Source organism: Phalacrocorax carbo (genome assembly GCF_963921805.1).
Source record: "Phalacrocorax carbo chromosome W unlocalized genomic scaffold, bPhaCar2.1 SUPER_W_unloc_4, whole genome shotgun sequence".
In the NCBI taxonomy this organism is placed as follows: domain Eukaryota; kingdom Metazoa; phylum Chordata; class Aves; order Suliformes; family Phalacrocoracidae; genus Phalacrocorax; species Phalacrocorax carbo.
In genome coordinates, this window is record NW_026990255.1 from 267,470 (window position 1) to 280,921 (window position 13,452).

The 13,452-nt window shown below is 43.0% G+C and overlaps 1 protein-coding gene across 1 annotated transcript in view; it reads left to right on the forward strand.

Moving 5' to 3' along the window:
- The window catches only part of LOC135310874 (Golgi phosphoprotein 3-like), a 38,247-nt gene extending 34,156 nt beyond the window's left edge, over positions 1-4,091 (forward strand). Inside the window, exon 4 of the mRNA XM_064439964.1 lies at positions 3,061-4,091. Within this exon, the coding sequence (XP_064296034.1) occupies positions 3,061-3,485 (425 nt within the window). The 3' untranslated portion in view covers positions 3,486-4,091. The remainder of the gene's footprint in view (positions 1-3,060) is intronic.
- Positions 4,092-13,452: the final 9,361 nt, after the last annotated feature.

Here is a 13,452-nt window from a genome sequence, read left to right on the forward strand (position 1 = left end):
GTGTCCCCTCCCACATCCTTGTGCACCTGGCAGAGCCTACTTGCTGGTGGAGTGGGGTGAGAAGCAGAAAAGGCCATGACTCTGTGTAAGCCCTGCTCAGCAGTAACGAAAACACCCCTGTGTTATCACCACTGTTTTCAGCACAAATCTAAAACATAGCCCCTTACTAACTACTGTGAAGAATATTAACTCTATCCCAGCCAAAACCAGCACAGGAGCTCACTGTTCAGATGTAAAAATTGACGGTGATCTGGCCATTAATCATAAAGAAATAATAGAGTCAGGAGTTCTTTCAATATTTTCATTCACTGGAGAAGTTTAACAAATATTTTTCAAATATTAGATAGTTCTAGTTGTTCAAAACAAAGTCTTCAAGATGAGTCCTTTGCACACATCTCTTCCTGTAAAGGTAATATATTGTTGCAAAAAAAAAAAAAAAAAAGAAATGTCAGTTAGATTTCATCTTTACAATTGCATTTAACACTTTTCATATACCTGCCAATGTTTGTTTTCTCCAGCTGCATAAATTAAACGGAAATTAACAGTGACCATCTTTTAAAATGTAGTGTTTTTATTGGCTTTTTTTGTTTCTTTGGTTTTTTTTTCCTTTTTTCTGTAGCCAAAATTAATCACTAATGTTTGTCTGTTTTTATAAAAACAAACACACAAAATGCAGCTTCCCTGGAGTAGATCAGAAGTGTACTTAGTTGTGCAAACAGTGCAGGAAAAAAACCCTACTGTTCTGTCAACAATATGACCTTGGGAGGTAGCAGGTAATGAGACTTGAAGTTGACTATCTAAATCTATTTTTTACTTGTAACAACAGACAAGTAAGAGTTACAAAAATGAGCAAAATCTCTCTAGCTTTCTCTGCCTTCTTGTTTTTGTTATGTTCTTCCTGTTCATCCCGCACCACCTGAAGCAGCCTTCCTTGCATACTCACATACAGTTCATAGGTGCCCTTGCTGTCCCTCCCCTGTTGCTCCTTGACTGTCAGGCAGAGGGGGGAGAGAGGAGAACAAAGCAGCCCTTGTCAGTAGGGGGCATGGCTGCTGGGTAGCCTTGCAATTCAGTTCTTGCTCAGCTCCCCTTCACTTTTGCATCCTGCAAAAACAGTTCAATTTTTTTGTCCCGAATACATAATTTGTGCTGACATTTTATTTTCTCTCTCAGTGCGGAGCACATCAAGTTAGTACTGATTCAAAAAAGGCCAACTAATGAATGAACAATGTAGATTTTCCTTGAGCTAAGCTAAGGTTTTCCTGACCCTGCTAAGCTTTGGCTCTGGGAAGATCGTTATCGTCATTGTGACTGAGACTTAAATCAATCATTTTTACTTACACATGGGTATTTAATTACTAGTTCTTGGATGGTATTAGGGTTCTTTGCGTTTCCCATGGTTTGGAGAACTGCCCTTTGAAGAAAAATAGTTTGGTGTTTTGTTTTGGGTTTTTGATAAACTCTTTTGGAATTTTTCTTTAGGGCCTGGTCCTGGAAAATAGCTACTATATCCATAATTATCAGTGATGCAAAGAATGCTGCTTGAAGTTAGTGTTCAAAGCTATCATAGAAATATTTATATGTACACTTAAGGCAATGTTTGCCAGGCTGATCTTGTTTATAAGATAGCTTCTAAGGGAAGCAAGTATAGGGAATACAGAAGTTTAGATCAAAATGTCAGGTCTTCCTGTAGATGTAACAAACATCTGTCTGTGTGTGAACAAGCAAGTGCCTGTGTAATTGAGGAGATTGGTCACAAGGTGTCACCACAGTACTGATTTTTATTATCATATAGCCATATCCACCTAACAAATTTAGAAACATCTAGGAAATTACTTTATATGTGTGTGTGTTATAGCTTCATTCATGGTCAAGCTGGGGAATCACATTCAATGAAAATGTGATTCCTACAGGGACTTGTGGAGTTCAGGCCTGGGTGGGTTTTCTACCTTTCACTATGCAGTTGGTGTTACCTCATTTGTTTACTTGTCTGTTACTTGGATACAGCGTATGTCACCTTCCATCACAATGGGAGAAACCTTAAAGTAATCTGTGTATTATTATTCATTAACCAATGATTTTTTTTAAAAAGCTTTCTGATATACAAATTCTCTCATCATTTATGGGAAAAAACCCATCTGTGTAAGAAATACTTTATGCTGTTTCTTCCCTTGCCTCTTAAAATGCATAAGTTCTTTTATATCAGGAGGAGATTTTAATACTTGTGATAAATACTTAGGACCTAAAATTTTAGCTTATTAAGTAAACTCTTAAGCAAAGATGGATTTCTCAGTGCTTAGCAAGTTTGGCTTTCTCAGTAGTTCTTGATGCTTATTTTGCTCTTTTAAAATTCCCTCCTCTAAGCGTGCGCGGGCACACACTCTGAAGTGCCCAGTTCTCCTGCCTTAACAAAAAAAAATTAGAAATAATTTTTATAGAAACATCAAAGCCCTTGCCCTACATGTGCCCGGGTGTCACTGTTTCATCTGGAAGGGGGCAGGAAGGGAGAAAAGAATGTAAACCTGAAGAAACAGAGAAATGAAGGGGGCATTAGCTTGTCTCTGTGGCAGAAAAAATGGCAATGACACTTCTTCCAGCTTCTGAATTGATAAAAGGCTGGAAGTAGACAGACAAGATTGGAGGAGATGCTTTTTTAATTTTTATTAACTCTTTCTTCATGACTGTGTGGTGGGGTTTTGGGGGGGGGGGGGGGTTGGGGTGTTTTTTTCTTTTGTGGGGTTTGTGTTGGTTTTTTTTCTTCCCTCCTTCAGTACAAGAGCGCTTATTTGTCATGTCCCTAATCAAGACATGGCTTAGCTAGTATTTTGTCCAAACTTTAAATGTACACCGAAGCTCCTTAAAGAGGCTCTTGTGGTCTCTGTCTCTATGCATATATTTGGGTAGGTCAGAGATCAGAGAAATGCTGACATGAGCACAATATCTTAGTATAATAGTCAGCTATATGAATTTGACAGCTCATTCCGCAGTAGGGGAGCGAATCACTAATAGTACAGCTTAAACTTTGCCTGACTCCTGGCTTTTTTACTTGTTTTTTTTTAGGTGAAACATGGAACCCATTGAAGTTGCACTACCAATTGCGAAATGTCCGTGAACGGTTAGCTAAGAATCTAGTGGAAAAAGGTGTACTAACAACAGAGAAACAGAACTTCCTTCTTTTTGACATGACTACGCACCCTCTCACCAACAACAATATCAAACAGCGCCTCATCAAGAAGGTTCAAGAAGCAGTTCTTGACAAATGGGTGAATGACCCTCACCGCATGGACAAGCGCTTGCTGGCTCTTGTTTATTTAGCCCATGCTTCAGATGTTCTGGAGAACGCTTTTGCTCCCCTTTTGGATGAGCAGTATGATTTAGCCACAAAGAGAGTGCGGCAGCTTCTGGATTTAGACCCTGAGGTTGAATGTATGAAAGCCAACACAAATGAGGTTCTGTGGGCTGTTGTAGCAGCTTTCACAAAGTAACTGCGTTCAGACTGAAGTGTTCGCTCTAATTTCATGTAAACCAGTTGTTTTTCTTCTGTTGACTATTCATGTTTTCTGTAATTTGTACCTTCTCACATGATGAATCAGCTCTTGTTTAATGGGAATTATAAGTGGTGTGTTCCCTCCTTCTCTGTGTATCTGTATACAGGATTCTGCTGGTACAAGAGACCTTCCTGTTTAAAAACAACAGAAAAAGGTTTTACTGCCATATTGGCATTCTATTTCCTATTCAGTTTGAGTTATCTGAAATACTTCGTTTAATCTATTTTTCATCTTACTGTTATTGAAGTGGTTTAACATGGAAAGTACCTCAAGGAGGAAATGTGCATGCAGTTGGATCACTAGTCTCAGCTGACACAGATGTGTGTATGCATTAATACTTCTGCAGTACAATTCACAACAGATTGACAAAAGGCCTTTTAAAATCACCAAAACTCCATGTTGAAGTGTCTGTCAGGACATTTTATACACAGATGTTGTTTCAATTATATCTAACAAAATGACTTTAAAAGCAGAAATGCCGTTAAGCAGCTTTGTCGATAGTTCCTGTAAAATGCCCCATAAATTTTACTTTTCATGCAAGTCTCTTGTGTACTTATGTTTTCATTAGAATGATAGCTGAGTCGTAAGGCTAGTGTAAAAAGGTCCGATTGTTTCATAAACCAGTTTTGGGACGGGATACATTCTATTATATTGTACATATAGTTCAAATTGTATATTAACTGCCCCATCTTAGTATTTTGCAAGATCTACTTAGCTGTACATCTGATGCCCCTTATTTGCTATCAGCCATTGCTATTTGATGGAAAGAAAGGCCTCCTATAAAGAGCATGTATGTGAAAGCTGTTGTTTCCAGTGTCTACAGAGTTTGCCATCCAGGTATTCTCAGTCTATGCACTGCCTTTGCCTAATTAGTGTATAGAGAGAGAGACCACTTTTATCATCGGGGTTTTTTTTTTTTCCTTCTGTATGGAAGAGGCTTGCAACCAGTACAGTTCTTGAGTGCAGTTTTTAATTTTGTTTGTACACAAAATAATGTTTCTCTCTTAAACCTAGTAATCTATTTTACATTATAAAAACAAAAAGTCAGTCCTAGCAGGTGTTGCATGTAAACAGTTAGCAAGTAATGACTGCAGTTCAGACGATTAAAATCTCTATAATGGGATGCTCTGCTATACTTTAATTTTTTATATACAGTTATGCTGATTAGCACACTATTGTAAAAAAAAAACAAAAAAACCCAAAACAACAACTTTGGCTCTCTGCCACTGCTTGTTATCTCCCATTGGTTTCACTGTGTAAATATTGTGCGTTGAATGAATTAAGCATTGATTTCTCCCCCCCCCCCCCCATAACAATTAAGATTTATAGTGGGGCTTACAGGTGTTTAGAAACTTTTTTTTTTTGTTAATATTCAGAGTAGGAATACTAGGTGGTATATAACTATAGAGTTGAAATTCAAGGAATCCCTTAATCTGTATACTAGCTTTTTACCTACAGTAAATAAACTATGATCTTAAAAGTGCCTGAAACAGAGCAAGCATGTAATTTTTATTTTTGTTGCTAATTAGCAAGGTTTTATTGCTAAACAGAAAGCTTTAGTTAACATCCTTCTTATTAGAAAGGGAGAGTATATATTAAGTAGACCAAACTGACCTAATCAGCGGAGTTGCTCAGATCTGCAGGATTCATGGTTGAGACAGACTGAGTTAGCTTATGAGTGTGCAGCTGTGCCTGCCATGGGTAGACCTCTTCTGTCTTGAGCACAACTCTACAGCCCCATCTGTGACGGGACTTCCAATTTTGCAATTCATTTTAAATTGTTTAGATGCTTAAGTGGTTGACTTCAAAATACAACTTAAATTCATCATACCTATATAACCTTTTTAAATAAAAGTTTTAAAAATATGGTCCTTAACATTTAGTGGCACACTGTTCTTTCAGTTATTAAATTATGTCTCTTTAGAAAAATTAAAAAAATATTGTAAGGTATTTCAAACTTTGGTTTACAAATAAAAGGATAAATGGTGTTCTCCCAGTTGTAAGATGCTGCATTTAAAACTTTGAGGAGCTTGGGCATGAACTTTGGACATTTTTCTTTTAAACATTTTAAAAGTGGAGGGAAAATGAAAGTTGCTGTTTTGCTCTTATATTTAGCAGCTTACAGAATGCTTTCTGTACTTGACAGTATATACAGTATATGCTAACTCACTGCTTTCGTCGTCTCTCCTGTGATCTGTTTTCTCATTTTCTGTTGCTCTTTGAGAGGAGAGAAAAGTAATTAGGTGAAAAAGTCAGAAAAAATAGTGGAGTATTCAGGAGCATGTTGAGTGCACAAAACTTTTAAAATGGCTTTGAAAATCTAAGCTACTTGAAACATGCTTCAGACTGAAAATATCTTATAGTCCCTTTTCTGTCCTCTCATCTTCATTCTGTCAGTATTTTTCATGTTCCTGCTGGTTTCATGTTACATTGTGGAGGATATTGGGTTTCTGTCACCCTTACAGCCAACATGGTTTAAAAAAAAAAATCATCCTTCTTTAATCCCTTCCAGAGAGAGGGCTTGTTTTGTTTTGCTTTTACATAGAAGATAACTGCCTACAGTATTTATCAGCTTTATTTTGCTTAAAGATAGAACCTCTGTGATGGGGAGAGTTTGTATTGGGTGTATCAAAAAACTTTGTTGTAAGTAACGAAGGGTTTGTGAAGAGTGACAGTATCTTTTGCTAGACCACCTGGCATAAGCCTGGATGTGCAGGGGAAATAGATGAGCTTTTGGAGTCCTATGTTGTGCTTTAAAAAATTCAAAGCCTCATGAGTACTACTAGACCTGATACCTAACAATGAAGGTAAGTTTGGTAGGTTAACAGGGACTGATTTAGCAAACATCCCTGCCTTCGTTGCTATTTCAGGTTCTAATAGAATGATTAAACATGGGAGACTGCTTTGTTCTCCTGAGATTCAGGTACCCTTCTTCCTACTAACTGCTACTGCAGCTCACAGAGAACCTGGTTTTAAGACAGTTTTGGCTGCTCCAAGTCCTCAGCTCTCAATGGCTGCTTAAAGGGAATATTGCTATTATAGCCTGAACTTGAATCTGTGCCTCAAGGGAGAACAAATATTATTCAGGGACTCATTCTTTTAAAACAAGCTTCCAAAAAAAATGTCAAAAACATAATTCTGAAAAATAAATCCACAAGCAGTATATATATGTAATTTTACAGTCCCTGAGATTTACATCCTCCTGTGTTTCTAGAGATGATGTTATGATACTCCTATATGGGATTTAAGTGAAACCTGTGTGCCATATATGATGCTTTAGAGGCAAAAGTTGCATAAATTAGCTATAAAAGGCTGGTGACTGTTCATGTGTTGATGCCCATTACTCCTACAAAGTGAAGATATGTATTAACTAATGTGTTCTCTGTGAACTGGACTGAATCTGTACCAAAACAAAATAAAGCACTCTTTCAAGCTATGAGCTGCAAATGGTTACTGTGTATCACATGCATGCAATACTTAAAGGAATTTTTTTCAGTTTTTAAGTAATTTCCAGTTTTTCCTGAGGCTCTGGTCTTCACCAGTTTGGGAAAAGGAACTTCAAGATCAAAGCCTCAGTACTGCCTAAACTGGGCTTCAGGCACGTTGCATAGTCAAAGCCTGTTACATCCTAGTTTCCCCTATTGTATCTATCAATTTTTCTATGCGGAAGGGGGGTTCCAAATTCAGAGGCTGCTGTGGTTTAGCCGGCGACTCAGCCCCACGCAGCTGCTCGTTCACTCCCCTACCAGCGGGATGGGGGAGAGAATCAGAAGGGTAAAGTTCATGGGTTGAGATAAGAACAGTTTAATAATTAAAATAAAACAACAACAGTAATGCAGTGAAAAGGAAAACAATGAGGCGTGAAACCTGGGCCGGGGGGAAATAGGGAACTAAAAACCGAAACAAACAGCATGTGATGCAGCCACTCACCGCCCACCAACCCGACACCACCAGCCCCCGAGCCACAACCGCTGCCCTGGGCGCCAACTGCCTGAGTTAGTTAATGTACTGGTCATGGTGTCATATGGTATGGAATGAATACCCATTGGCCAGTCAGGGTCAGCTGTATGGGATGTGGCTTCTTGCCCACATGACAGAGCATGGGAAGCTGGAAAGGTCCCTGACCACCACAGGCACTACAGTGAAGAGTGCCAAAACCAGCACATTCTCCACCCCTTATTCCATACCATTTACACCATGCCCAGGTCCCATACCATCCAATACAACCTTACCAAACACCACCCCTCCCCTTCCCATCCTTTGACATAATACACAGACATCAGTCCCTTAGTCTATGGCCCTTCCCCATAAAATGTCCATAAAAATGTCCATTGAGTTCACCCAGTCCATGACTCCGGACTCCATCTGTCATAAAAGTCTTTCAGGGTGGGAGAGATGGTGTGTGTGGTGTTGGGTTGCTGCATACCGAGTCAGTCTTTGTTCCATCACCGCAGCACTGTTAGTCCTTGTTCTATCACTGCTGCACTTCGCTTGTTTTAATGAAAGTTCATTTTTTTATTAATTTGGGAGAATCTCACCATGATACCATTGATATGGCATATAGCAACCATAGTAGTGATGACATACAACATTAGACAGCAATTAACAGCATTGTGCCGTTCAGTTCATTGGCTGTTTTCACCCAAAATTAAATCCCCTTGAGGCACACATCGGCCTCCTCCATCCTCCAGCATCATCCACCAAGTACACCCAGGTCCTCGAGCAAAAGCAGTCACAGGAATGGGTTTGCCTTTCCCTAAGACAGGAATAACCCAGACTGTCTTTTCCAGCATATTCTGTACATGCATTACAAAGATTCTATCCCCTTCCACAGTATGTAGGATTTCTGACTGGGCAGGGCCAGCTCGATTGGTAGATCCCCTCCTGTTGACTAACCACGTGGCTTTGGCTAAAAGTGTATCCCAGTGTTTAAATGTCCCCCACCCCCATTGCTCTCAGTGTAGATTTTAACAGTCCATTGTACCGTGCAATTTTCCCAGAGGCTGGTGCATGATAGGGGATGTGATACACCCATTCAATACCATGCTCTTTGGCCCAGGTGTCTATGAGGTTATTTCGGAAAGGAGTCTCGTTGTCTGACTCAGTTGTCTCTGGGGTGCCGTGTTGCCACAGGACTTGTTTTTCAAGAACCAGGATAGTGTTCCGGGCAGTGGCATAGGGCACAGGATATGTTTCCAGCCAGCCAGTCATTGTTTCTACCATTGTAAGCACATGGTGCTTGCCTTGATGGGTTTGTGGCAGTGTGATATAGTCAATCTGTGAAGCCTGCCCATATTTCTATTTCAGCCGTTGTCCCTCGTACCACATAGGCTTTACCTGCTTCTCTTGCTTGATTGCAGCACACGTTTCACATTCGTGGATAACCTGCGAAATAACATCCATGGTCAAGTCCACCCCTCGATCACGAGCCCACCTGTATGTTGCATCTCTCCCTTGATGGCCTGAGGTGTCATGGGCCCACTGAGCTACAAATAGTTCACCCTTATGTTGCCAGTCCAGATCCACCTCAGCCACTTCAATCTTGGCAGCCTGATCCACCTGCTGGTTGTTCCAATGTTCTTCAGTGGCCCGACTCTTGGGGACGTGAGCATCCACATGACATACCTTTACAACCAGGTTCTCTACCCGGGCAGCAATATCTTGCCACAGTGTGGCAGCCCAGATGGGTTTGCCTCTGTGCTGCCAGTTGCTTTGCTTCCACTGCTGTAGCCAGCCCCACAGGGCATTTGCCACCATCCAGGAGTCAGTATAGAGATAGAGCACTGGCCACTTTTCCCATTCAGCAATGTCTAAGGCCAGCTGGATGGCCTTTACCTCTGCAACCTGCCTTGATTCACCTTCTCCTTCAGCAGTTTCTGCTACTTGTCGTGTAGGACTCCATACAGCAGCCTTCCATCTCTGGTGCTTCCCCACAAGGCGACAGGACCCATCAGTGAACATGGCATTCTGCTTTTCATCCAGCCCAGCACCGGCAATCGGGGTGCCAGGAGCAACTGTGCCTCAGTACCAACCACTTCTGAAGCAGATCGAACACCTTCATATGCTGCCAATATCTCTTTTTCAGTTGGAGTATAGTGGGCTTTGGACCCTCTGTATCCCCGACTCCAAAACCCTAGGGGTTGACCTCAGGTCTCCCCATGTGCTTTCTGCCAGAGGCTCCAGGTAGGGCCATTCTCCCCGGCTGTGGTGTAGAGCACATTTTTTACATCTTGTCCTGCCCGGACTGGCCCAAGGGCTACTGCATGAACTATCTCCTGTTTAATCTGTTCAAAGGCTTGTCGTTCCTCATGGCCCAATTTGAAATCATTCTTCTTCCGGGTCACCTGATAGAGAGGGCTTAAGATCAGACTGTAATCTGGAATATGCATTCTCCAGAAACCCACAACACCCCAAAAAGCTTGTGTTCCCTTTTTGCTAGTTGGTGGAGACATGGCTGCTATTTTGTTGATCACATCCATGGGGATCTGATGACGTCCATCTTGCCATTTGATTCCTAAGAACTGGATCTCCTGTGCGGGTCCCTTCACCTTACTTTGTTATATGGCAAAACCGGCCTTTGGAATGATTTGGACTATTTTCTCTCCTTTCTCAAAAACTTCTTCAGCTGTGTTCTTCACGACCACCTTCAATACATTGATGACATCATCGTGTGGGGCTTCTCCCTGTTCCAGTACAGTCTGAATCAGTCCATGGCAAATGGTAGGACTGTGTTTCCACCCCTGGGGCAGTCGATTCCAGCTGTACTGGACGCCCCTCCATGTAAAAGCAAACTGTGGCCTGCACTCTGCTGCCAGAGGGATTGAGAAGAATGCATTAGTGATATCAGTTGCGGCATACCACTTGGCTGCCTTTGACTCCAGTTCATATTGAAGTTCTAGCATGTCTGGCACAGCAGCGCTCAATGGTGGAGTGACTTCGTTCAGGCCACGATAGTCTACTGTTAGCCTCCACTCTCCATTAGACTTCCGCAATGGCCATATGGGACTGTTAAAGGGTGAGTTGGTCTTCCTGATGACTCCTTGGCTCCTCAGTTGGTGAATGAGCTCATGAATGGGGATCAGAGAGTCTCTGTTGGTGCGATATTGCCGCCAGTGCACTGTTGTGGTGGCAATTGGCTCCTGTTGTTCTTTGACCTTCAGCAGCCCCACAACAGAAGGGTCCTTCGAGAGGCCAGGCAAGGTAGACAGCTGTCTGATTTCCTCCGTCTCCAAGGCAGCTACACCAAAAGCCCACTTGTACCCTTTTGGGTCCTTGAAATACCCTCTCCTGAGGTAGTCTATGCCAAGGATGCACGGAGCCTCGGGGCCAGTCACAATGGGGTGCTTCTGCCACTCATTCCCAGATAGGCTCACTTCGGCCTCCAATACAGTTAGCTCTTGGGATCCCCCTGTCACTCCAGCAATACTGATGGGTTCTGCCCCTATATAGGTTGATGGCATAAAGGTGCACTGTGCACCAGTGTCCACTAAAGCTTTACACTCCTGTGGGTCAGATGTGCCAGGCCATCGGATCCACACAGTCCGGTAAGCCCGGTTATCCCTTTCCTCCACCTGGCTGGAGGCAGGGCCCCTCTAGTCTTGATCATGGCATTCACAACTCACTTCCTGTAAATGTGAATCAGGAATCCCTCTATTACGCTCAGAAATAAAATCAGCACTTCTACTCCTCTGTCTGGGGACTTGCTCACTGGAAACTGGAGCAGCAGCTTTCCCGGAAGAGCCTCCCTGAGTGACTGTTCTTCCTTGCAGTTCATGTACTCCTGCCTGTAGGGTCGAGGTAGGCTTGCCATCCCACCTCATCATATCCTCTCCATGGTCACGCAGGTAGAACCATCGGGTGGCCCGTGGTGTGTATCCTCTCCTTTGAGCCAACGGACGCTTATTCCTAACAGCTGAGACACTACTCTGTCGAGGTGGGGAGCAGGACATATCTTCTTTGAGTTGCTGGACCTCTTGAGATAGTTTCTCGACAGCAGAGACAAGTGAGGAAGAGATATTTGCTTCGTAATCCAGGAGTCTATCAATCACTTCCGCCACTGTTGGTGCCTCGTCCTCTTTCCAGGACATTACTTCCAATGAGTTTGCATGTAAAGATGGTGCGCTCCGTACAAACTTCCACCACATGGGTTGTGTACACTGGGCTTCATCTGGATCTTTGGATGACCGTTGATCGTCCAGGTCACCATAAATCACCTCAAGCACAGCTAATTCCCTTAGATACTGGATGCCTTTCTCCATGGTTGTCCATTTTCCTGGGCGATATGTAACATCTTCTTTAAAGGGATACCTTTCTTTCATTCCAGACAGGAGTTGCCTCCAGAGGCTGAGGGCTTGTGGTTTTTTCCCAATTCCTTTGTCAACGCCCCCTTCCCCACAAAAGTATCCCAGTTGTTTGGCTTCCTTCCCCTCTAATTCCAGGCTACTGGCCCCATTATCCCAGCATCGGAGCAGCCAGGTGACAATGTGCTCACCTGAACAACGGCTGAAATCTTTTTGCATATCTCGCAACTCACTCAAGGACAGGGATCAGCTGGTCTCTGTTTCATTTATGACTTCTTCCTCCTCTCCCCGTGATGATCCTTTTTCATCATCCCTTTCTAAATGAGTTGATGTCCGCTTCCAATATTTCTTCTCATGTATGGGTCAACTGATACTGGTACGGGTTGATTCTCTGAGTCAGCTCCAGTACTTGTCGTGGGGGTTTGAGTGGCCACAGTGCCTGTCACTTTGCCTTTCAATCCAGAGACCTTCTCTTCCCCTTGGGAACAGTGAATACTGTTGAGCAGGGCTCGGTACGCATGGGCCAGGCCCCAGCACATTGCAGTTATCTGTGTCTCTCTGGAGTTCCCAGTGTAACATCATGCTTCCTCCAAATATTCTACTAGTTTTTCAGGATTCTGCACTTGTTCGGGGGTGAAACTCCAAAACACTAGGGGTGCCCACTGCCCTAGGTATTTGCCCATGCTATCCCAAATGCCCTGCCACTCGTAACTATCAAGCCTTGGGGCAGACTTCTGGGTAATATTCTTAAGTTGCTTAGTCAAAACCAAAACAACATGCCCAAAAACTAACAATAAGTGCACCTTAACCACCCAAGGATGTTCAAGATACAAAAAGGTTGTTGTAATAGAGGCAGAGACATCATAGAACAAAGTTGCAAAGATACTCTTCTGTATTTCCTCCATATAAAATATCTCAGCGGAAGAGGTATAATTGCGAATAATTGCCTCAACAATGTGGCATCCAAAGTACAGTAACAGTTTCAGCAAAAACCCCAAATACCAGATAAAGCTGAAAACGAGTGTTTGCGTAACAAATCTCATAGGCAAAACATTACTAATCACAGCAGACTAAACAAACCAACACCAATCTTGAACACCAACTGCAAAAGGGACAACATGGTGCTGTGACCAGCAGCTGTTATCATCTCCAACACTTGAGCCCCACATTGGGCGCCAAAAAGACTGTCGTGGTTTAGCTGGCAGCTCACCCCCGCACAGTCGCTCGCTCACTCCCCCACCGGTAGAGGGGAGTGGGAATCAGAAGGGTAATGCTCGTGTGTTGGGATAAGAACAGTTTAATAATGAAAATTAAAAGAAACAACAACAGAAATGCAATGTAAAGGAGAACAATGAGAGATGCAAAACCCCGGGGGGTGAGGAAGGGGGGAGGGGGGGAAAGGGGGGAGGGGGGCAAGGGAATTACTGCCGAAACAAACCGCATGTGATGCAGCCGCCCGCCAACCCAACGCCGCGCTGCCCCTTAGCCGCAAACTGCCCCCCCTTAATATACTGGTCATGGTGGCATATGGTATGGAATGAACATGCCATTGGCCAGTCGGGGTCAGCTGCCCCCACCATGGCCTGCCCCTCCCAGCCCTCTGC